The sequence below is a fragment of the Dipodomys merriami genome, unplaced genomic scaffold (genome assembly GCF_024711535.1).
Source record: "Dipodomys merriami isolate MVZ:Mamm:240054 unplaced genomic scaffold, mDipMer1.0.p SCAF_40, whole genome shotgun sequence".
Classification (NCBI taxonomy): Eukaryota; Metazoa; Chordata; class Mammalia; order Rodentia; family Heteromyidae; genus Dipodomys; species Dipodomys merriami.
The window spans coordinates 10,620,411-10,644,931 of record NW_027205604.1 but is presented as its reverse complement, the minus strand read 5'-3'; the positions used below and the strand labels follow the sequence as shown (position 1 = coordinate 10,644,931).

At 37.1% G+C, this 24,521-nt stretch overlaps 1 protein-coding gene across 2 annotated transcripts in view; it reads right to left on the bottom strand.

Annotated features, from left to right (window-relative positions):
* The window catches only part of Zbbx (zinc finger B-box domain containing), an 82,003-nt gene that overhangs the window by 17,959 nt on the left and 39,523 nt on the right, over window positions 1–24,521 (bottom strand). For both annotated transcript variants that reach the window (XM_069991947.1, XM_069991948.1), the window contains 9 exons: window positions 19,211–19,369; window positions 17,088–17,262; window positions 14,131–14,251; window positions 11,061–11,176; window positions 10,127–10,227; window positions 8,692–8,771; window positions 6,072–6,214; window positions 3,459–3,772; window positions 196–352 (listed from right to left, as the gene is read on the bottom strand). In XM_069991947.1, the coding sequence (XP_069848048.1) occupies window positions 196–352; window positions 3,459–3,772; window positions 6,072–6,214; window positions 8,692–8,771; window positions 10,127–10,227; window positions 11,061–11,176; window positions 14,131–14,251; window positions 17,088–17,262; window positions 19,211–19,369 (1,366 nt within the window). The remainder of the gene's footprint in view (window positions 1–195; window positions 353–3,458; window positions 3,773–6,071; window positions 6,215–8,691; window positions 8,772–10,126; window positions 10,228–11,060; window positions 11,177–14,130; window positions 14,252–17,087; window positions 17,263–19,210; window positions 19,370–24,521) is intronic.

Here is a 24,521-nt window from a genome sequence, read left to right as displayed (position 1 = left end):
TCTATTTCTTAACTTATGCCACAAAGATATAATAATAAAAACAGCATAATTTAGCCAATAAAGGAGAATACAGAAGCAATAATGAAACCCTCACATAAATGGCAAAAAAAACTTAATGTTTTTAGTTGAAAAAACTGAGAAATTTGTTAGATTGGTCCATATTTAAATTAATTATTAGATTAATTCCATATTTACCTGTGATCATAACCTGGGTAGAGGAATGGTTGCTTTCTAAGCTTTCATGAGAAGGAGGTAAGTTGAGTCTTTCATCGTTATTAACAGTAAAGAATCTCTCAAGTCCTTGGTATTGTTCAGTTATAGGTTTACTTCTGAGGGCTATTTCTTTTAACAACTAGGAAACAAAATATTCAAAAAATAAGTTTATTTTCTCCCTTATTATAACAAAGAAGAGCATTTGTTTACTGAAACACTTTCCCACATACTAGTCCAAGTTCTGCTCTGGCATTTATGTTCTAATCATGGAGACATACTAACACAATGTTTATATAAAAATGTTCTGAGAAGTATATAAACCATAATTATCTGAAAGTTGCCATCAATCTAAGGAAGACGTGAGTTTAGGAAATAATTTTTTTCCTTTCTGTCTTCCTTCTTTCATTTTCTTCCATTTGTACCTTTCTACAAAAATTATCTGAGCATAGTCCCTTAAGTACACAGTGTCTTTTAACTACTGTCCTTAAACTAGTGTCTAAATATATAGTAATTTCAAAAGATGAAAGTAAACTGCCAATTAGACTATATCAGATTTGATAATAGTCATAAATAAAAATATACAATTAGCAAAATAATCATGAAGCAAATACACGACTAAGAACCTGAGGCAATCAGAAAAGAAGTAACAGATTTTCTGTAACTAGAAACTATCAGATTAAGTTTTAAATAGAGATTGTGTTCATTTGAAGCTTAGGTTTATGCTAATACTCTAACAATCCATTCTGGTATAACCTCTTGTTGTGGGGTAGACTAGAAATAGGGATTTTAAAAGTATGTCAATATAGAAGGAAACAAATTGATAATACAGAGGCTCTCTAGTTGAACTAAAAATACAATCAGAGAAGTTACTGGTATTAACAGTTCCCTAAATAACCCAATTAATGCCCAAAAATAGTCTGTGTCAAAGTATTAAACAATGCACAACCAACTTCTATAGCTCTATATAAATTTATAAACCATACAAATGAAAAGAATTCCAAACTAGTAATCAGTTATGCATGACATTCAAAGACAAATCCAAGTCTGCTCTTCCAGGACATTGTTCCCAGCTCTCTCAGATTTTGATCATCAAATATCAAATTCCTTCAGACCTAAGAAGCTCCCATTTGTATTATACAACTGTAAATGTGGGAATATCTTCAAAGTCTTGGCTTATTCATCCAAAACCTTATAGCGGCTGCATTTTCATTTTTATTCAAGTGGATGTTTCAGAACTAGAACCAAGAATACTCTTAATTACACACAACTTACTGCATGACCTAATAGAATGTTCCACACACACACCCCTTTACAAAGGAACAGTTGTAGTACTCAGATTCTTTCAGGAAACACAGAAGCTAAAAAAACACCCTTGTTTCTTGGATCATGATCATTTTTCTGGAATAGGATGGGTTTCTACGTGCTTTCTGCTCAGGAAATAGCTTCTACCAGAGGAAAAGAAGAAAAAGAACAGTTCAAGTCTAATCAGAATGGATTTAATGAATTCTCCCAAAGCAAGAATGCAGTCTGTGAAATTAATTGAGAACTCAATGCTTCCAATGGCCAGTCTAGAAAGTTCTTGGTTTACAGACCTCCTGTGGGTGGCTCTCTCCTTAACTCTGTTAAAGGTCTCCATAGCTGGGACTTACCAATAATTCATCAGACAGATGGATGGTCTTTCTCTCCACTCTTCCTTACTACTCAGGAAACATTGCTTATTACAAAAGGTAGACATTTGTGTGTGTGTGAAAATATTGCCAATATTTTTTACTTCTCAATTACAATTACACTGGAATTCATTAAAATATTACTTTATTTATAAAAAGAGCCAGCCCACTTGAATTTAAGATTTTGTTTTAGACATAGATACATTATAAACCTATACTTTATAAAAGTATAAAACTATAAAAACTATACTTTAAAAGACCCTTTAGTCTTTATAAATTGAGTTTAATTGAGTATTATGTTGTGTTGATACACTATTTCAAAGTGTTTTAAAATAACCATTTCCTTAGGAGTATCCATAAAAAATTGTGAGGATTGTAAATGCTTATAGAATGGTGTGACATTTACACTCTACAAATCCATCTACAGTTAAACTGAAACATGTCATCTGTCTTAATGGAAGTAGTTGTATTCCCTTCATTTTAATTACTGTTATCACTTTGCATTCTGCAAACATAGATCATGTACCTGTGAGAGTGTATAAATCATCCTGTGTTAGGATAATGGAATGTATACTTTATTCATAAATTTTTAAAATATTTATCATAATTTTATGATGCCCACTAAGTATCTGGATTTTCCAAATAGAGGGCATTTATTGTTGTTTTTGGTACATAACATCCTGGAGTAGAGTTGCTATTATGCTCTGATGTCTTAATTTATGGAGCTGGGTATAGTCTTTTCCCAATTTCTCCATCAAAGTTAAAGTAGCCTTGGAAAACATTGGAGAGATTTTTGCTTTTAACCTGTTCCACCAAAAGTTGAACAATTAGAATATCGATTTTGTTATAGCTTCTTAAAATTTCACCTGCAAACATAACCACATAAGCTGGTTTAATTTTTTTTATGAGGGGAAAGAAGTCAGGATTCACATCCAATTATAAATTGCAGGCTTCCATCTCCTTTCCCCATGTTTCCCCTGCGGGCATTTCTCCTCAGCTGACCTTTAAGATTCTGGGTTTTCCATGGGGGACTTAACTCCCATAGAAGTCACCCAGTGTCACAACATCTGTGACAAAGTGGGGAGCAGAAAGCCAGCTCCCCAAGCTGAAGTATCATAACAGCAGCCACAATATTCCTTCCTCGGCATTTTTATTCACTTTTGGGTTCAGTCTCCAAAAATTCCATTTTCAATAAATATAAAGAGTTATGAAAAGGTGTAATTTACCCAATTTCCAAGTCACTTATTACTATCACAATTGCTGAAGATTCTAGCATATAGAATAGATTTTAAATATAATTTTACATGTGATAATAATGAGTCACTTGAGCCCTATTTCTTTGGAGTAGAAATGATTTTTATTAAAACTGCACTCTCCCTGTTAGAATGGATTCTATAAATCCTAACTATTCTTCCTCATCAATAGAAGTTGCTCTTCATTTGATGTTGAGTTAGCAGATGGTAAGTGCAGCTGTAGGACACAGGAACATATAAGAATGCACTGGATCAAAGTGACGTTTTCTTCAGAGAGTCTTTACGCATTTAATCATTACAGTAATAAGTATAAAAAGACACTTACCGGTGGTGACTTTGGAGCTTTAGAATCTCCCTGGTGAGGCCTTCCATGCAGGTTGCTGCACTCGGAGAATTCCCCTGGAACTATGTTGTCACATGACTTCTCCTCCATGGAAGGTGTATTCACATCGATTCTGACAAAGGAGTCCTTGCTCACCAGTGCCGCACAGCCATCATTCGGCGTTTTGTTACTTTCCATGCTGATAGATTTTTCTCTTCCATCTCTTGCATGAGTACTACTTTCCCCTGGGTTGTCCATGTCAAATGAATGAACATGTTTATCCACGGTGCTGTCAGTATCTGTCTCTGACAGGCCCGCTGTGGAAAGCACATATTTACAAGAGGTAAACAAATGGATTTCAGTCACTTGATTAAGTTGTTCATAATCCCAGATTTGATTTATCAAAACTCGATTATAATTTCATTTCTGAGGATTCAATGTTAAAATACTTCCACTACGCTTATATTCGTAAGTGGCAAGCGCAATTTATTTATAGTCATATGCTAATGAACTAGACTAATGAAGTTGGTAAGAGGCTATTTTGCAGTAAAATTTAGAATACATGTCTATATGGGTCTCTATATACACATAAATATAGTTGTCCTATACACATACACACATTTTACACACACATATGTACACAAATAAATGTTTTAAAAACTGTTCAAAATGCTGACTGGTGTTTCCCTCTGGTAATCCTAGCAGGAAGTTAAGATCTGAAGATTGAGATTCAGAGCTAGCCTGCACAGACAAATCAGAGAAACTTCAACTAACCAGAAAATCTTCAACTAACCAGGAAAAAGACAAAATTGGAAATGTGGTAGAGTAACAATATGGTAGACTAACAGCTGTGAGTGGAAAAAGAGTGGAAGAAAGTAAAGCCCTGAGTGTGAGTCCCAGTACTACCAAAAAAAAAAACATTTGAAAGCATATGTCATTAAGGATTTGTAAACCAAACAATGAGCCATCACAAGTACAAGAATAAGAGTAGAATAAATCTGAAAAACTGCCATAAAAAGTGGTTGGGGTACTTTGTAGCCACTTGGGTAGCCACTTTGTCCATTTCTTACAAACCTAAATATACCCTATTTTTTGGTACTGTTTCTGAAACTTTAGCACAACTTTTTTTGTCATGACTCATGCTCTTCCACTTGGACTTCACCGCTAGTCCTGCATTTTGCTAAACAAATTTCTCTGAATTTTCTGCTAAATTTGGCCTCGAACTGTAATCCTCAGATCTGAGCCTCCTGCAGAGCTATGATTATAGTCATGAGCCACAAACACCTAGCTCTAAGCCCACTATACTTTTACATTTCCCTTGGTATATTCCCAAATGCAATAAAATAGTGTCTTATTAAAAGTCCACACATGGTTGTGAATATCAATTTCATTCATAATTGAGAAAGCCTACAAACAGCCAATATACCCTTCAGTAAGGAAATCAATCAAGACATTTACAGTTGATTAATTGAATATTGTTTATTTGTAAAATTACGAACACTGTGTGGTACAGTGGTGATTCTGAAAATGCAGGTGTGGGGTTAGAAGGCCTACAGGAACACCATTATTTCTGCTCAATTCTGATATACACTGAAAACAACTCTAAGAATAAATCATTTGAAAATGTCTTTAAGAATTATTTGGTCATTATTTTTCCCATGGGATATTGGAATCTGATGCTTCTCTGTCAAACAACACTCATTTCTGATCAGATCTGGAACATAATAAAGGCCTGAATTACAAGGCAGGTACAGTTCATACTTGGCCCTAAAGATTTAAGAGCTTCTAGTCACTGAAAATGGCCACAACAGAAAGATTCCCCTATATCTACCTATTTCTTACTTTCTCTTATCCCAATTGGAAGGTAATCATGAGGTTTACAAATTATAGTACTCCTAGAATCTCTCAGGTTGTTCACATAAGAAATATCCTTTTTCATTGTGTTGGATCAGTCAGGTGTAATGTTTGAGTGGAAAGGAAGATTGGAGATTATCTGGTTCTTATATTGAGATCAACAAAATTAGGTATAAGGGAAGCAATGACATTTGATACTGATTCAGAGTGAGATGAATGAACACCAAAGCTGACTCCTGGCCTAAGATAACTTACCACAACTCTAGAAAGCCTTCTCACAATCAGGAGAGTAAAACTAGGCATTTGCACATAGTATACTAATCTGGAGAACCAAGGAACTCCTAGTAACGACACATGAAGAAAATGTGTTGTAGGCTTTATCTTCTATAAATCTTTGCATCATTTTGAAGGGAATATTTCAAGCACAAGGAAATATTTAGTTGAAAGTAAAGACAACATGTTGGCATTATGACTGTTGTCATTACAAGTTCATCTATTTAATCTTTTCGTTGCTAATTCAGTCTAGAATATCTTTTAGAAAGAACTCGAGATTGGCTTTTTTCTGCTGTACATTATCCCATTGACTAAGAAGAGAATTTGCTAGACCATGTATATGTTAGATCCATTTTCTTCTAAGGGATGTATTTTCTTATCTTAAAATAAGCAGAATGGGACAAACTTTTATAGCCTCCAGAATTTGTCTGTCCTACTGGATTCCTAACATCATTGTAGATAATCGTAAACAAAAAGAGGAAACCGTACCTTGGAAATTAACTTTGCTTTGAGAAGAGCTGCTTCTCAGGCAAACACTTGAGAAGTCTGTTTTCCCCTTGTTTGTAACATGATGTTGATAGATGTCGATTTCATAGGGAAAACCACTCTTCTGACAATCAGGAAATATAAAACTTCCAGGTTCAAAGACAAGCACAATTGCAAAGTTAAAATACATGCTATAAAATAGTCTGGTTTTTAAAACAAAGATTCCTCAATATTAATGTCAGTTTTGTACCTTGATATTGGTTTTAGCTTTATTGTTCACATAGTCTGAACTACAGATAAATAAATCATATGTGTTAATGGAATAAGTAACTGATCAAATTCAATTTTGCTACAAAATTTCAATAGATAGCTATGCATACAATGTTTGATTTTGCACATTCCTTCTTCCAAATGGCGAAGTCCCCATAAAGCTCACTGAAATTTGATGGTTTAACACATGAACATGTTATTTGTTCAGGAAATAACCGTGAGGCAGAGCCCCAGGACTATAATCCTAGCTACATAGGATGCTAAGATTGGGAAGTCTGTGATTTCAGGCCAGCCAGGTAGAAAAGTTCCTGATACTCCATTTTTCTAGAAGGCACCAAACAATCAGTTTAATGCACCTTGATCCCAACAAAGAATGGAGGCCTCAAGTAGATGCATCATGGCTCAAGCACTTTACCATGTCGGGGAGCAAAAAGTCAGGGCTAAAGATATGGCTCAATGGTAGAATACCAGCCTTGCACATTCAAGACCTTGATTGTAAAACCACACTACAAACAAACAATAAAATAAAATAGTACCATGTAGTACTTAGATTTTGATATGAGTAATTATTATTCTCCATAAGGATACTTATCCATTTCAATAACATTTACTCTGAATCAAATATTACATTTAGTAGAAGGATATTTACACAAGTTCTACATTGTACCATGAAAAAAAATCATGGATATATACATCACCAAAATTTCCTCTTGTGTCAATGCTCATGATCATGAGGAAAGAGATAAATGTAATTCCATGAGTACTTTAAACCCAGCTGTGAAACTACTACCACATCCTGATTTATTACTTTTGCCAATTCTTTTGATATTGTACATGGAAATAAAGAGCAAGAATATGTGCATATACAGACATATGGATGTACATGAATTAGAATTAGCAAAAATGCTATTCATTTCCTTGAGGATTCCACAGTGAATAAAAACCTTTTATCTACTAATGAGGAAAACTGTTTCCTGTCCACATGCTGCCTTCCCACACACATTGATCAATGGCAGATATCTATATCTATGTGTACAGAGGGAGATGCTTGTATGTGCAAAAGCCATTATTAGACCCAGAGCTGTCACAGAAAATGGAGAAAGGCCCAAGTTGATTTGAAGAAAAGAATATATCAGAGGTCATGAAGAATCTACTTTTTATTGAAGTCAATAATGGGTAGACAAAACACCTAACTTTATCATTCTCAATGGCCAAAAGGAGAGGCAGGGAAATATTGATTGAAACATTGATAACAAATAGAACAAGGTATTATTTTTCATACTGGCCATGATAAAATTCTACAAAACAATTACAAAGTAAAGTGTTATTCTTAATTAATTTAGTTTATTCGATATTAAAATCTACCTAAGAAGTAATCTGAAGTAAAGAAACTCTTTTAATCTCTCCATTTCATCATTTCCATACCTCTTATTTAGGGTTTATAGCAAACTAAATAAAGAGCAGTTTTCACGGATAATGTTCATATGAAATTTATGACATAAATTCCTAACAACCTACTAAACAATCCAGAAATGAAGCAACAATACAAACTTATCACTGGAGTCCATTTCTTTCAATTGCTGAAGATGGATGTCACATATTTTTTAATTGTAAAAATACCGTACAGAGGGGTTACAATTACATGAGCAAGGTAATGAGTACATTTCTTATCAAGCATTGTTGCCTCCTCCTTTGTTTCCCCTTACCACCCCTTCCCATCTCCCCTCCCCATTCTCCCCCGCCCCCCCAGACCCCCCATGTGCCCCACCCTGCCAAAGTTGTAAAGTTCATTTTTTTGACATAACATCTTATATATACATCTCATTGTTACAATGGGTCTACTTGTATCCCTATTTAAACAACTTGTTTTTTCCCTTCCCCTCCAAAAATTATACTTATTGTTATACACAAAGTTTTTAGAATGAATAAGTGAAATTAACACTAAAGGCAGATGTTCGACCTCATGAATTTCTCACTGAAAGAGTTCATTGATTTTCACGTTAGGTTTTTGTTTGTTTGGTTGGTTGGTTGGTTGGTTTTTTATTGTGATAATACTATACAGAGGGGTTACAATTACATGGGCAAGGTAATGAGTCTTACCAAGCATTGTTGCCTCCTCCTTTGTTTCCCCTTCCCATCACTTCCCATCTCTCCCCCCCCATCCCCTGCTTCCTTCTTCCCCCCTCCCCCTCCCATCCACCACCCCCCCTGTTCCCGGCCAAAGTTGTAAAGTTCGTTTTTCGACATAACCTTGTAAAACTTAACATGAGGACAAGGGTCTCATATCTAAAATATACCTGGAACTCACATTAGGTTTTTAGTAAACACCCCAAGTGATTTAGGAAGATCTTACCTTAGCTGACTGTCTGAATCAACTAGTTCAACTTTGTAAGGCACGGCATTTCCCTGTTCTTCCAGTTCCTCTTCACAAGTCTTATTAAACATATGCAACATTATATTAGTATCTTTAGTAGACTTATTATACAGTAGCCAGCTACTGATGGGTGCTATTTAAGAGTATTTTCTCCCAACAAATGACATCATGAGTAGTCTAATTATAGCCTGCAATTCTAGGAGAACTAAGCAGATCCAACTCTTTTGCTGTTGAGGGTGCTGGGATTGTCATTCACTTTGTCACAACTAGTGCACATGGAGCCTATAGTTAATAACGTGTACTTTATTAGATAACTACTAAGCATCAAGTGAAATAGTTCTCTGACTGCTATGTCATAAATGTATTCAATGCAGTAAAAAATAAAAAAATAGCATATATGTCTGTATGCATGTATATATATAGATATATATATAGATATATATATAGGTATTTGCTCAATATTTCAAACTAACCCAGAGGAAAAATGAAATGATGCTAATGAGAGAAAAGCAAAAGAGAATGTCACCAACTACCAACCCAAACAAGAAGGCTAGGCGTGAGTTGCTTACACCTGTAATCATAGCAACTCAGGAGGATGATATCTAAGTATCACAGTTCAAAGTCAGACTGGGCAGGAAAGTCCATGAGACTCTTAGTTCCAATTAACCACCATAAAGTGGAAGTTGAGCTGTAGCTCAAAAGTGGTAGAGCACTAGGCAAAAAGAGATCAAGTACAGCACACAGACCCTGACTTCAAGCCCCATGAATGACAAAAAAAAAGAAGAAAAAGCATTGAACAGGTACCTTCTTCATTCTAATTATTTTCTGAGACAAATGGTTAATTTTGTTACTGGACTACTGGAAATTCAGAAATGCAGTGATTTTTGTCAAATCCTAAGCCTTTTTTAGCCAGAGGCTCTTAGCTCTGTCTGATGGACCCCACTTCTAGATGATTCTATTTGTATCTACTAGGGATTACTGTACAACTTACTGAGATAATAAACTTCTTAAATCTTAAATGCTACTTCTTCCTTTATATAGACAATAAAGTACATTTTTATTTCGATGCTACTTAACATACACTATATAACAAAACTGAGGTTTATATAAAAGCCAGATAAAGTACAGCATTAAACCAACCGAACACCAAACTACATCCCATAAGTTAGCACAGTGCAATGTCTTCTCACCTCCAAAATGAAGTAGAAATATCAATTTAGCTCACAAATTTACACTCTACATTAAAAAATATGCTGCCTTATTTTTGTTAGTGTGTCTAAATTTAAACATATATAAATTTCTCTTGAATTTAGAAGAGTTATGTAAGAAATTGCATCAACAATAATATGGAGGTATAACTGTAGGTTCATGGATTTTGTTTGTTGAGGAATGTGAATAGCAGCTGGGCACTTACATCATCCAATTCTATTATCTTTAGCGATGGCTCAAATCTCTCTAATTTTATTTCTTCTATTGGCAGAAAAGGAGTAGGATACTGTATTTTGATCTCCTCATCTAGAAAACAACATTGGAGATATCACCACCAAAGAATCTGATCATTTCTTTTCTCTGATAATTTCAAAGAGTCTGATTACTTCTCATCTGATACTTTCCTTTTGTGTCATAATTCTGCAAGCAATGCAAGAATCATCTTTTCCAAGGCATCGATACAAACATAGAAACATTTGCAGTTTTTCCAGTTCTGGAAAACCATGCAGATTTTTACCATTCATTTTCTTATTTTTTTTAGTGGGGTACTGTGTTTGAATTCAGGAATCTCACACTTACTAGGTAGGTCTTCTACCACTGAACCACACCTCCAGCCCTTTCTGTACAGTTTCTTACTCAGATGGGGTCTTGCTTCTTTTCCTGGAAGGGGCCTGGACCTTGAGTTATCTACTTTAGGCTTCCTGCTATAACTGAGATGACAAGCAGGCCCTATCATCTCTAGCTGGTCTTCCCCAAATGGAGTCTAGCCTGACCTAGAACTTTGATCTCCTAACCCCAGCTTCCCCCATCGCTAGAAAGGCAAGTGGGTACCATTGTATCCAGCTATCAGTTAAGGGTGGTGTCACAAAGTCTTCTGCCTGGGGTTGGCCTTGAACTCTCTTCTTCCCAATCTCAGCCCTCACCTCTGCCCCCCCACCACCACATACATAGTGAGGATTACAGTTGTGAGCTACTAGTGCCCAACTAGTATTCACTTTTTAAATGAAACTCTTTGAGGCAAAGTCAGTCTAGAGGATGAGAAGAGAGCATCTCTGATTCTCATCTGGGAGATAAAAGGAGGCTACTTAAAGCTTGCTGGAAGTCACTTTAAATGATAGATTTTTGAAAGCCTTGCTGACCATCACTATTGTCTTCTTTGTCCTCTTTTTCATTCCAGGAGCACTCTTCTTCGCTAGTTGTCTCTCGCACACAGGTGACAGGATCGGACTGCGTGCTCTGCAACTCCTGCGGCGTTCTACCACACAGGAAAGACAGGGGTTTTAAAAAATCAGCATGGGTAATCTGAAAATTGGCTATTTATTTACCCAAGTGAACACAAAACTACCAATGAAACTCTAACTACACTTTTAATTCACAGCAGAAAATAGTGGTTGTATATAATAGAATTTCAATGGGTTAAACGTTTTGGAATGCAACTGGACATCACACAGGCTTCTTTTTTAATCAATCCTATATCCTACTGTTTAAGATGAAAAACAAAGTGATGATGTAAGTCTAGAATTCTCCACAAAGCCACATGAGGCCTCTGCAACGTGCCGCACTATTTAAAAAGCTCATTTGCAAGTGTGTGTTTTATCTCACCAGCTTGACCGTTCAGTTGATGGAGTTCTAAGTGAATCTGTGGGCATTTGTCTAAACTTCCAGCTAACCAGTAGGGGGGATGAAATAGGTCCCCGTGGTTTGAAAGAGAGGTGCTGATGCCAGAGCATTTTTTATCTAATTAACATTGAGGGTTGAAGATAGCAAGACAAATGGAAAGCAAGGAGAAAGGACTGGGAATTCTCAAGAGGTCAAGTGTGTAGATTTCATTCCCAGATCACTGGGGAGAGAAGGGAGGTCATTTTTAACTAAGATGAATAGCTACACCATTCATTTCTAGACCAAGTGAGTCTATGCATTTCCCCACATAAAATTCTTGGCTGTCTGAACGGCTTTGGTAAACATCCATTTAAAGTTCAAGAAACAACTTCAAATTTTCCAGGGTGTGTTCTAACTATGATCAGTCCAGTAAATTTTAATAGTATGTTCAATAAACATGGGTGTTATTCTGGCTTGCCACATGATGAAGTTGAAACAATAATGATGAACCTCCTGGTTTCATGGAGTGATGCAGGGATTTGTGAGAAACAGGAATGTGAATTTGAACAGTTTGCACATTCTTAATGCCAATGGAACATTGCGCAAATTGTGAAGACCCTAAATGTTTGCTAGTATTCTGGTAACACGTGGTTTTACACACTTGTGAACATAAAGAATGTAGGATATCAGTGAACTGCAAACTATGTATTTCTCAGATTATTTTCTAACAAAACTGAATGGAGGGGAACCTCTATGTCCAATAATGAAGTCATAGCCACAAATATCGAAGTGTAGAACTGCTTCCTAGTTCAAGCTGAACCTACTGTACCAACACTTCATCATATATTCATATAAATATGCTGATAACCAGATATTTCTTCAAGAAATGACCATATCTCTGATTCTCTGAGCAAAGACCCTCATCCAAAGACTAACAGACTCTAGACAACGGAGCTCTGAAATACAGACTATTGTTTATTCTCTACTCAGTATTTCTCCTAATGAGCAAACTTGGAGCAATAAAATTTAACTGATTTGCCCGGGAATAAACAACTATCCCAACAGCAAGCTAAGTTGGAAATCTGGGCTAGTCAGACACTGGAACAAATGCTTTTTGATAAAGATGGTGCCACAGAGAGGATGAATGAAACATCTTTTAGGATAGTATTTTCCTCACTGTCTTTTGCTCTATACACTTTAGCAAATATTGATTGAGCACTGATCAATTCAGTTGGGTAAGCATATAACAAGTGACTGTAAATCTGATCAGGAAATGGCTGGTGAGAAAAGATTTTTATTTCTCAAACCTATATGTCAGAATATTAGAAGATGAAGTGAACGACCTCCTCTGGAAATGGCTAAGCCTAAAGGATGGTAAAGCAAGGGCTAGCCAACTCAGGAGAGACTCTCTCCACCATTTTCCTCCTCAGAATGTGATCCAGGGAACAGCATCATCACACCAGCATCATTCGAGATTATTAGAAATTCAGAGATGCTGACTCTCCCTATTTAGAACTACTAAAGAACCTTGTATTTTCTGATGATCTTCCAATGAGAAAAAGGAAAAACAATGGAATGTGGAGAACTCTGCTGAAGAGAAACTGAATTTAGGATTTTTACCATGTCCCTCCAAAATCCTATGTATCAATATGATGGTAAAATTATGACAATCATGTGCTAGTAAAATCTGTGTACTAGTTCACAGTTTTGGTTGAGTATTTTAATAGTTTTGAATTGTGAAACAGTTTTAATTAGTAAACTAGAGGGTCAACCTGGATGGATGGGAAATTTTCTGTAGATGGAAAAGCACACCTCCATGTGTGAGATGATTAGATCATGTCATCTCTGATTTAAATGAATGGATTCATCCCTTGATGGATTCATAGCCTGATGGCATCTTTGAGGAGGTAAACAGGAAGTTGAAGGAAGTAGAATACAGGGGCGTGTCCTATGGGGTTATATTTTCCCCCAGCCCCTTCTTGTATTTGCCTTTACACTCTTCTGTCCACCATGACAGGGTCAGAGCTCCATCACAAGCCACATGCTACCACTCCCATAATGTTCTCCCCAAGGAAATGAGGCCAAAGGATGTGCTATAAAATATTCTTTCCTCCTTTAAGTTGTCTTCCAGGTGTTTTATTACAGTAGGGAAAAAAACCATAACTAACATAAGATGTAAGGGTATAGTCTTGGAATAAAGTGTTTTGAGGGTATTGTAAAGATTATAAAATTAAAAGTCTAGTTAACTTGAAAGTATTCTGGGGACACTCTAGCCTCCAATGTGTGTGCAGATGTTAATGATCTAACAGCAAGGCTATCTGCAGTAACCATTTATTACCATATTTTCCCTTATCATTCTTAAAGTCTATCCCGTATTTGTTCCTTTTTTTCACATACCCAGTTTTATGTTTCAAGTCAAATTCTAAATCAGGGTTGCACCCTCTGTAAGCATAATTAAAATTATTGCACAAACAGAAGAAGCTTCAATTTAATATTGCTTTAAAATAGTTATGCAAATATGAAGCATACATATAAAATGGCTATAAAAAGGCAGGCACAGCTAGCTTTTACATTTCCTAATAAATAATATTTTTAAAATTCAGAAAATACCTCCTGTGTTTTCTAAGCCATAATTTTTCCATATATGATAGACTGTCTTCAGCAAATTCGATATTAATTGGTTCACTCCAAATTTTCAGATTAGTTTGCACTTCGCATTCTTCTGATGAGGCTACAAACACAAGCCCAGTGTGAATAATTCATCAGGCCAAGCCTATAAATTCTCATATCTTCTCTTAAGATATAGAACGCATGCTTTTCTGAAGCAAAGGTGCTTCAGCATTTTGTCTAGGCAACAACAGATTAAGATTTAAATAATGCTAAGGTGTTAAGTCTTAATGAATTAGTAAGTGACACATGTAGGCAATTATCTTCAATACTCCCTTGCAACCAAAGAATCTTATTGTAAAGGTATACTGACACAAATTTTGTTTCATTTTCTAATCTATCTATTTCTGGTTATCTTCAGTGATAGAAAAAGTAAAGGATAGATTTCCTGGATCAGGGGTTAGCAAAGTAGACTAAACTCTGGCCCACTGTTTTTATTTGGATACATTTCTGCACTTGTTAATAAAGTTTATTGGAACACAGTTGTATTGGAAGACATAAGTGCCAGCTTTGGTGCTGCAATTGCAAGGATGGATAACTGAGTGATTGCAAATTGGCTGCCCACAGCAACCATGTACCATGCTGTGTATATAGTAGGGTCAATAGCTGCTGTTAGTTACAAAGAATGTGTTATGCTTGTTGGTGTTTAATCAACATCCACAAAGCAACAGTGATTAGTTTCCTTTTAGTCTAGTCAAGTTTATTATAGTTATAGTCACACTCTTAGATCATTGGCTATTGTACCAAACCAACAATATGATTTTTTTTTGGTGCTGGTCCTGGGGCTTGAACTTAGGACCTGGGTGCTACCCCTGAGAATTTTTTGCTCAAGGCTAGCTCTCTACCACTGAGGCATGGAGCCACTTCTGATATTTTGGTGCTTAATTGGAGAAAAGTGTCTCACAGACTTTCCTGCCCATGATGGCTTTGAACCATAATCCTCAGTTCTGAGAATTAGCTTCCTGAGTAGCTAGGATTACATACATGAGCCACCAGTGCCCAGCTTTAAATATGACTATTTTTAAAAGCAACATTTGATGATGGCATGGATTTTTTTAATGTTCAGAAAAATCATATTGCTTCAGCTTGTTATTGTAGCATAGCAATAGGAAGGTCGGTTCCTTCTAGGGATCTAGTTATGTATCGCTGTTAATGACTTTTGTGCCAACACTCAAATTTCCAAACTCCTAATTTTGTCTCCCCAAATATATATTCAGGTATAGGAAAGCAACGCTATGATGCATCCAACAAGAGAAAGAATCAATGCCAGGCTTCATTCATCGCCTCATTGGGGGATAAAGTAAATCAATGTTAGATGATTAATAATAGTAGTAGTAATAGTTATAGTAATAACAGCCCCTGAGGATTTGCATTCTCCATTGGGTACTTATGTGGCAAATAGCCAAAAGTACTGCTAGTGAAGGCTTCTCATAAAAACGCATTGTACACACACAGATGGATGATTTCATGTACAGGTGCCTTCAGATTTTAAGTCTGGCAACATCATAAAACTGGAAGGGGAACAACAGAATGGTGAGACAAAGAACCAATGCAACAGTGATATACACCAGACAATATGTTGGAAATGATCTCTCCAGCTTGGGGGTGGGATGGTTGAGGGAGGGAAAGTAGGAGAAAAATGAGGGAAGGGGTAACAAGTTTGACAAGAAAGGTACTGATTACCTTACTTATGTAACTGTAACCCCTCTGTACATACCTTGACAATTAAAATATAAATATAGGTAGATAATTAGAACACATAAATAAATGTTATAATTTTTAAAAACTGAATCCTCAGTATGGCACATCCAAGTCATACTTGATGGCTATATAATAGTCATCCCACCATACGGATCAAACAGGATGCTGTACAACTTTGTCCACTCCTTAGCATCTAAGACCCTGGTGAATAAAACCTCCTGCTCATTACCCTTCCCTGCACCATATTTTGATTGTTTTTTCTTTGCAACTTTATTGATTATGTACTCACATCTGCCTCTACCATTCTAGATTCCCATTATGTTTTTGGAAAACAGACAGCTCAATCATTTCCCTCCACAACCATCTTCAGCTACAGGACAAAGCCACAACAAATTGGATTAAAGGTGACAGCGCGCAAGGACTGGTAGAAAATGTTCTTCTGAGCCCTTGCAGTATGGGAGGATGGCTGACTAGGTTATACACCGTCAACTACAGCATCCATATCTCCCCAAGCCAAACCCCAGAGCAACTATAGGAAGCCTGATAATAGGTGGATCACAGCCCGAATGCATGTCAGGCTGAAAGTAGGACTCTAACTCAAAAATAATCAGTGAAATACAGGGCTAGAGATTTGGCTCAATGGTAGGGTAACTCCCTAGCAAGTAAAAGAATCCGAGTTCAAACTTTAGCACTACCAGAGACAGGGAAGAAAGGAGGGAAAGAGAGACAGAAGAAAAGGAAAGTCAAAGATATTTTCAAACATCAATCAATTATCCTGCTGAATTTCACAGTAAACCTTGAGATCATATTTTTCAATATACACCTAAAAATCTCTTCTTTTTCTGTCTCACAGATTCTCCTATTTCGCATATCACAATTAGAACTCTAAAATGGAATTGTTACCCTAACAACTGTTTCTTGCTAAAAGAAAAAAAAGTGAAAGACCCACTAAAATATTACATTGATTGGACTGCCTGAATTTACATAGGAAACAAAGATAAAATATCCCTAGGACCCAATTCAGGGTCTGTAAATACTAAGCCAACCACCTGCCATCATAGATTGCATACCAAATGCCGCGTGAAGGACTGACAGCAAGCCGTGAAGTTTTCAAACATTGCAATTCTCTTCAGAGAGAATGGGGATCACTAAAGCCACCCTGCCTGTATGCCTGCTAAGCATTTCAGTAGCAGCCGTACCTGGTTTTCCTGCCTGTGAGTTCTGCTTCTCCTTGTTGTCAGGATTTCCAGCTCTCCAATGGTTTAACGCTTCTTGGAAATATTGGGCAGAAGCCACTTCATCAAAAACTCCTTCACACAAGAGCTGGTCTCCCGGACTTGTGCATTCCCCCCGATCCGTCTTGTTTCTTTTTACCTAAATCAGTACAAAATACATCAAACTGTGCTTTAGCATCTTTTCTGGAGTCTTAACACATAGGTAAGGCTAATGACTCATCATTATAAATCAGCTGTATTTTAAATTCGGATGGTATTGTTTAAGTAACTTATTTAACTGCATTGATGCTTTCTTGCACTGGCAATTATAAGATAAATTAATATTATAGGTTTGATTGGTTCTTAGGTTATTCACCGTGTCCACAAAAACATGTATACATTCTGTTGGCAATGCTCAGGCCTCCAATTCCCTATAATCTTGACACTGCAGAAGAATCACTGTTTCTTTTTTACTTTTTACTTTCAGTTGTGGTTGTAGAGAGAAGACGTTGCTATGTATCCCAGACTGGCCTCTCGCTCCTAATCCTCCTCACTTAGCCTCCTGAGCACTGAGGTTACGGGCCAGCACCACACCTGTGAAAATTCTGCTCATTGTCACTCTGCTCAAGAACTTCAAAAGCTCGGCAATTTCAAGTTCCCACCAGATCCCGTAAGTCACTAATAAGAAAAAAGGAACTGAAGCAAAAAACAGTCTGGAGGTGTGATCCAAGCGGGAGAGGATTTCCCTAGTAAGCATGAGACCCTGAGCTCAAACCTCCTCTTGATTGCCACTTAAGGAAGAATTTAGGAACAGAAGGAGAAAAGGGGAGGGAGAGAGGGAGGGAGAAGGGGAAGGAGGGTGAGAGGGAGGAGAGAGAACATTGATCCACGAAAACACTTTCTTGCTTAGAAAATGCAAACACAATTCCTCTGTTGGGAAGAGCTTCGGCTAACATAGACTTCATTCTCTTTCATCTCAGTGAACATGAGTGTAAAACCTGAGAGACCTCGGTACAGCTCAGACTTGGTTGGAGGGAACAAGCTCCACACCAACCAAGTCTCTCAGCTTCAGAACTGCAGCGAAGGGAGAGCGAGCTCTGAAAGGGCAAGGACTACAGGAGATTCTTACTGAAGAACCCGCACAGCCAAACAGCATGTGATGCAGGTCTGTAATCCTAGCTACTCAGGAGGCTGAGAGCTCTTCAATAAACTACTCAGAAAAGGCCAGAAATGGTGCTGTGGCTCAAGTGGTAGGGTGCTAGCCTTGAGCAAAGAGGGCGCAGGGACAGTGCCCAGGCCCTGAATTCAAGCCCCAGAACCAAAGGAAAAAAAAAAAAAAAGAATCTGCAAAAGTCTGTTATAAAAATATGGAGATGAGCTGTTTTTTAAAAACATATTCAGCACATCATGGGATAAATAGCTAACCTGAATAACTACTAGAATTTTCTTTTTTTTTTTTTAACTACCAGAATTTTCTATCAAGCTGCTTCTTAAATAGCCAGGTCCTAGTGGTTCATGACTATGATCCTAGCTAATCGGGAGGCCGAGATCTGAGGATCGAAGTTCAAAACCATCCTGGGCAGAAAAGTCTGTGAGACTCTTATCTTCAATTAACCACAAAAAGCCACATGTGGAGCTGTGCCTCAAGTGATAAAGTATTAGCCTGGAGCAAAAGAAGCTCAGGATGAGTGCCCAGACCCTAAATTAAAATCCCAGAACTGGTACAAATATTTTTTAATTTTCAAATTGCTTGTCACTTAAAACACTGGGAAAGCTTTGTATTCTTAGTCTCTCTGAAGACTGGACTTATATAAAAATTGTTATATTGCCTCATGGCCTTTCTTTTAATATTTCCCTAGCATCCTTATTAAATTCTTGACATGGAACAAATGCCCAGAAATCCATCAGGTCAAAAGATCATTCATAAAAAAGATCAGTTTTCAATGGAATCACACTAATCTCTTGCTTAAACATCATTTTACACCCAACATATATTTGACTAATAAAACATGAATCCACTTTAAATAATATGATACACAAATCTCCAAACTGCCATAACTCCAGTTAGATCTGTAGATTCCATCCTGGGACCATCCAGCCCAGCTTACCTCAGAGTTGCTGGTCCACACAGGTGGGGATGTGGGCCTACTCTGGCTTTTATTGGCCTCTTTTATTGAGATATTCCCTCCTTTAGCTTCATCCGGATTCACTTCTTTTATGAATCGATGCGCAACATCCAACACACTGGACAATATCTGAGATTTTGACTATTGAATAAAAAGAAATGAACTATGACTCAGAAGCCTCTTTATAAACAACAAACCAAGCTATCAGCTTTCATTGTGTGTCACAGAAAAGTCAGTACATTTTAATGAATATCTAAATCAAGTGGAGGCCAGGCACTGGTGGTTCACACCTATAATTCTAGCTGCTCAGAGGACTGAGATCTGAGGATTTTCAGTTCAAAGCCAGCCTGGGCAGAAAAGTCCGTGAGACTTTTATTTCCAATTAACCACCAAAATGCCACAAGATAAGCATGAGGGAAAAAAAAACATTCAGGGACAGTACCTAGGCCCTGAGTTCAAGCCTCAGAAACCAGGGGGAAAAGAAAAGTTGACATTTTGATCAACCTTTATAATAGTGACAGCCACCATCAGAGGACACTAGTTTGGTGTCCCAACTATTCTAAACATCTTGGAAATGTTTCATTCTTTTTTTTTTTTAATTTTTTTTAATTTAATTTTATTTTATTTGTGAACATACAAATGTTTCATTCTTGAAGTCAACTCTAATCTCTGTTTTAGGTATAGAGACTGAAGTACAGAGACTTTAAAAAACCTTGTCCTTGGTGGGTCAGAGAGTGGGCAGCCAAGCAGGGCCATGGTCCAAGCACTATCAGCCGTTCCAGGATGCCAAGCCCAAATTGGTAAGTGCATTATTTTGTTCAGATATCTTGATTGGAGAATTAAGGGGAGAAAGCTCATCCAGACAGTTCTAGAAAGTAGGTACTATTCAAATGCAGTTGCCTAGTCAGCACTAAGTTCTCCCAGGCCTCCCTCCTCAAACCACCATCTTTTCTGCCACTCTCTGCTGCTCTTTCTGGAATCATTTAGTCCCTCCCACAGCTCTGCCCCCTCTACCAGCCTGGACCACATGAGCAAGAGAATGTCCTGAGTTGAGAAGTCTCTCAGGAGTCTCCTATCAGAGACTGGACAAGTCAGGAGCACATCTGGGCTTGCACTCAATCCTGGGAGAAGAGACCCAGAATTGTTAGAAGCTGCATAAGAAGTTGGGATTGGGAAGACAAGAAACAGGCCTTGCTTCCTAGCCAATGTCATCAAGACAGAACATGAAAAAATCAGCAAGGATTGGGGGGAGGGGGGAATCTATATGCTTTCCCATGGAAACATTCCTATTTCTAATTTTTTTCATCCAGTTACCAATTTAAATAGTAAAGATGACACCGAAGCGTAGTCATTCAGTGAACATCAAATTAACTCATGTTATTTCACAGTGAATTAATGAAGTAGCTACAGAAATATGACAGATGCGGCCCACATGTACGTTTTCTTATCTTTGCTATCTATATTATGTAGCATGTGACAAATGCTCTCCAAAGTCATCAAAATGCCCATTTAGATCGATGTTGCCCTTGTTTCTGAAAGAAATGCTATCCAAAGATAATAATCAACCTCCAATGATAATAATGAGGCTTCTAGAGACACTTGACTTTTAACCAGTATTTTAAAATATAATCTAAGGGAAGCTTGATTTTGCCTGGAATAAACGTCTATGAATTTCAGGGTGAAGTACAGTTCTTATGCTGGTAATCATAGCTACTTATAAATCAGAGAACAAAGAGGATCACTGTTCTTGGCTAGTTCAAGCAAACAGAGAGACCTCCCTCTCAACAAATCAATAAATAAAAGGGCAGAGACATGGCTCAAGTGGTAGAGCACTTGCCTAGCAAGCAAACCCCAGTACCACCCAAAACAGGGTCTGTGGATTTCCAACCAGTTATCATGTCAAGTTTCATTTCATGTCTATAAAATAAAGGCAATAGTATTAATATCATATAGTATTATCAAGATGGAATAATTATTTAACTGTGTACTGATGCGAATAATACAAAACAAAAATTATTCTTGTCCTGAAAATGTGGTGTGTATACACAATCAGAAAGAATGACATTGCCCCATTTGTTAGGAAACAGAAAGACTTGGAAAAAATTATATTAAGTGAAGTAAGCCAGGTCCAAAGAAACATAGGTCCCATGGTTTCCCTTATTTGCAATAACTAGTATATGTCTGAGACAAGCAGAAAAGGTCAGATAAGTTGATGTTAGGTGAAATGAACCCCAAGTTAAGAACTCAAATGGTTTTTCTTTCTTGCGATTATTTCTAACATATTTATACGATGATTTCTTTGTTGCCTTGTATGTCCCTCCCCCACAGTATAACCCCTGCTTTCATTGTATTTGATGTTGGTATAATTTGTGGAGGGGAAGAGAAAAAACAAACCACTTAAATAGGAATACAGGTGGACCCATTGCAACAATGAGATGTACAAGTCATTATGTCGAAAACGAACTTTACAACTTTGGCCGGGGGTAGAGGGTGGGGGTGGGAGGTGGAGGGAGATAGGAAGGGATGGGAAGGGGAAACAAAGGAGGAGGCTACAATGCTTGATAAGAAATGTACTCATTATCTTGCCCATGTAATTGCAACCTCTCTGTACGGTATTTTCACAATAAAAAAAAGATTAAAAAATTATTCTTGTCCTACAGTGAATCCTGCTATGAACATCCCAATAATATTTATAACGTTTTTAGTTTACATAATAAAAATCTCAGAAATGACAAAAGTCTTAAGTTAAATATACTACTGAAATCAAAGAGAATTGGGAATAATTGATGAGCTGGAATTTTTAGCGAAGGATCTTCAAGTCCTCTACTTTTACCAAATTAAAAAAAATAAGTAAAATGTTGATAAATGAAAAAGGTTTTTCAAAAAAAGCATACACTTAAATATTATCTTCCATTATATTACTGCCTATACATACTTTATTTCTCCTATTTTAAAAACAATTATACAAGGAAAGTATGCAGCTATTTATGGGTCTCATGCTATAGATAAAAAGTTTACAGCCGGGTGCCAGTGGTTCAAGCCTGTATTCCTAGCTACTCAGGAGGCCAAGATCTAAGGATCATGGTTCAAAGCCAGCCTGAGCAGGAAAGTCCGTGAAACTCTTATCTCAAATAAACCACCAGAAAACCGAAGTGGTGCTGTAGCTCAAGTGGTAGAGTGCTCGCATTGAGCTGAAGAGCTGAGGGACAGTGCCCAGGCCCAGAGTTCAAGCCCCACAACCGACAAAAAAAAAAAAAAAAAGTTTACAACAGAAAGCCTAGTCATGATTAAATAACTGTAGATCTTGGGCCTCTTCTAACCCATCTCCTTTTCATTTTCAAGTTTATTTAGTCTTCACAATGCAGAAAATATGTTTGACTTTTGGTTTTCTGAAACTAAATATTTTTAAATAACCCACAAAATTTCAATTCTGAATAGTCATGTATGTAAAAGTTAAGTGTTTAGTTTTCTATGTTTAACTTCATATATATATATATATATATGTGTGTGTGTGTGTGTGTGTGTGTGTGTGTGCATATATATATATATATATATATATATATTGTGTATGAACAAGTATATAAATACATTATAGCCAGTTACAGGTGGCTCACACCTGTAGTCCAAGCTACTCAGGAGGCTGAAATCTGAGGATCAAGGCTGAAAGCCAACCCAGGCAAGAAAGTCTCTGAGTCTCTTAACTCTAATTAACCACCCAAAGAAATGAAAGTAAAACTATGACTCAAATGGTAAAGTGCTAGCCTCAAGCACAAAAGCTCAGGGACAACCTCTAGGCCCCAAGTTCAAGACTCAGGACCATCACAAATAAATAAATAAATAAATAAATCTCTTACATTAATTGAATAAAGGTACTTACCAATTCACAAATGATAATACCCAAGGTCAACTACTGTCTAGAATTTGGAACTATTTTCTGGAAGCTTTTTTCATTGTAAAGATGCTATACAGAGGGGTTACAGTTACATGAGTAAGGTAATGAGTACATTTCCTATCTAGCATTATTGCCTCCTCCTTTGTTTTTCCCCTACCATCCCTGCCCTCCCCACCTCCCTAACTCCTCCCCTCCCCACTTCAATGTTGCAATGGGTCAACCTATATCCTTGTTTCAGCATTTTGTTATCACCCTTCCCCTTCTTAAATTAGAAAAATGTATATACAAGATTCAGGGTACCAGAATCAAATACAATGACAACAGGGGTTATACTGTGGGGGAACAACGTACAAAAGAAACAAAAACAAATTACACAGTACATTTAAAACAACAACAACAAAGAAAAAAACCTCTTGTGTCCCTATCTTGGGGGGGTTCACTTCACTTAGCATCATCTTATATGGTCATATATATGTACATAGCTTTTGACCTTTTCTGCTTTTCTGATAAGATTATCCTAGGTGCATACTAGTTATTGCAAATAAGGGAAACCTTGGAACCTATGTTTCTTTGGGTCTGGCTTACTTCATTTATTTGTTGTACAGAGTTCGTGTATAAATGTAACCCTTCATTATGTAACAATTACTATTTTAATTACTAAGTAATTAGTCAGTAATAACAGGAAAGTTATACATGGATTAGTGGTATATTCACAATAACTCTGTGGCATGCATTAAAATATTTTCCAAGTTTGGAGCTCAACTCAAAAGTACATCTCTTTTGGTCTTCTGCACAGAAAATAGGAAACCACAGCTGGACACTGGTGGCTCACACCTATAATCTAGTCACTCAGGAGGCTGAGATACCAGAACCACAGTTCAAAGCCACTCAGGGGCAGGAAAGTCCAAGACAAACCACCAGAAATCTGGAAGTGGCACTATGGCTCAAAGTGGTAGAGCGCTAGCCTTGAGCAAAAGGAGTTCAGGGATAGCGCCCAGGCCCTGAGTGAGTTCAAGGTCTACAACCGACCTCCCTGTTCCCCCGCCCCCAATAATAAAATTGAAATAGAATCAGTACTAATGACAGGAGGAGAAAGGGACACAAGGATATAAAATTAACTGGGCAACTGCTGAGCATGTGAAAAATGTTTTAAAAATCAAACCGAAACCATCTTCAGAAGACGCAGTAAATCATATGGTTCACAGCAGGGCAGAAGCTTACAGTGGAGCCCAGAGAGTGTGATTTACAGCGGCAGGTGCAGACCCTGGCCCGGCTGGGAAGCTCCATCTACTCACTCACCTAAATTCTCACCTGAACTTTTCCCCCCCTTAGAATGATATTATCTTTCAAATTACACTCTAGAAGAATCCATCACTCTGACAATGTGTCATTAATCAAAGT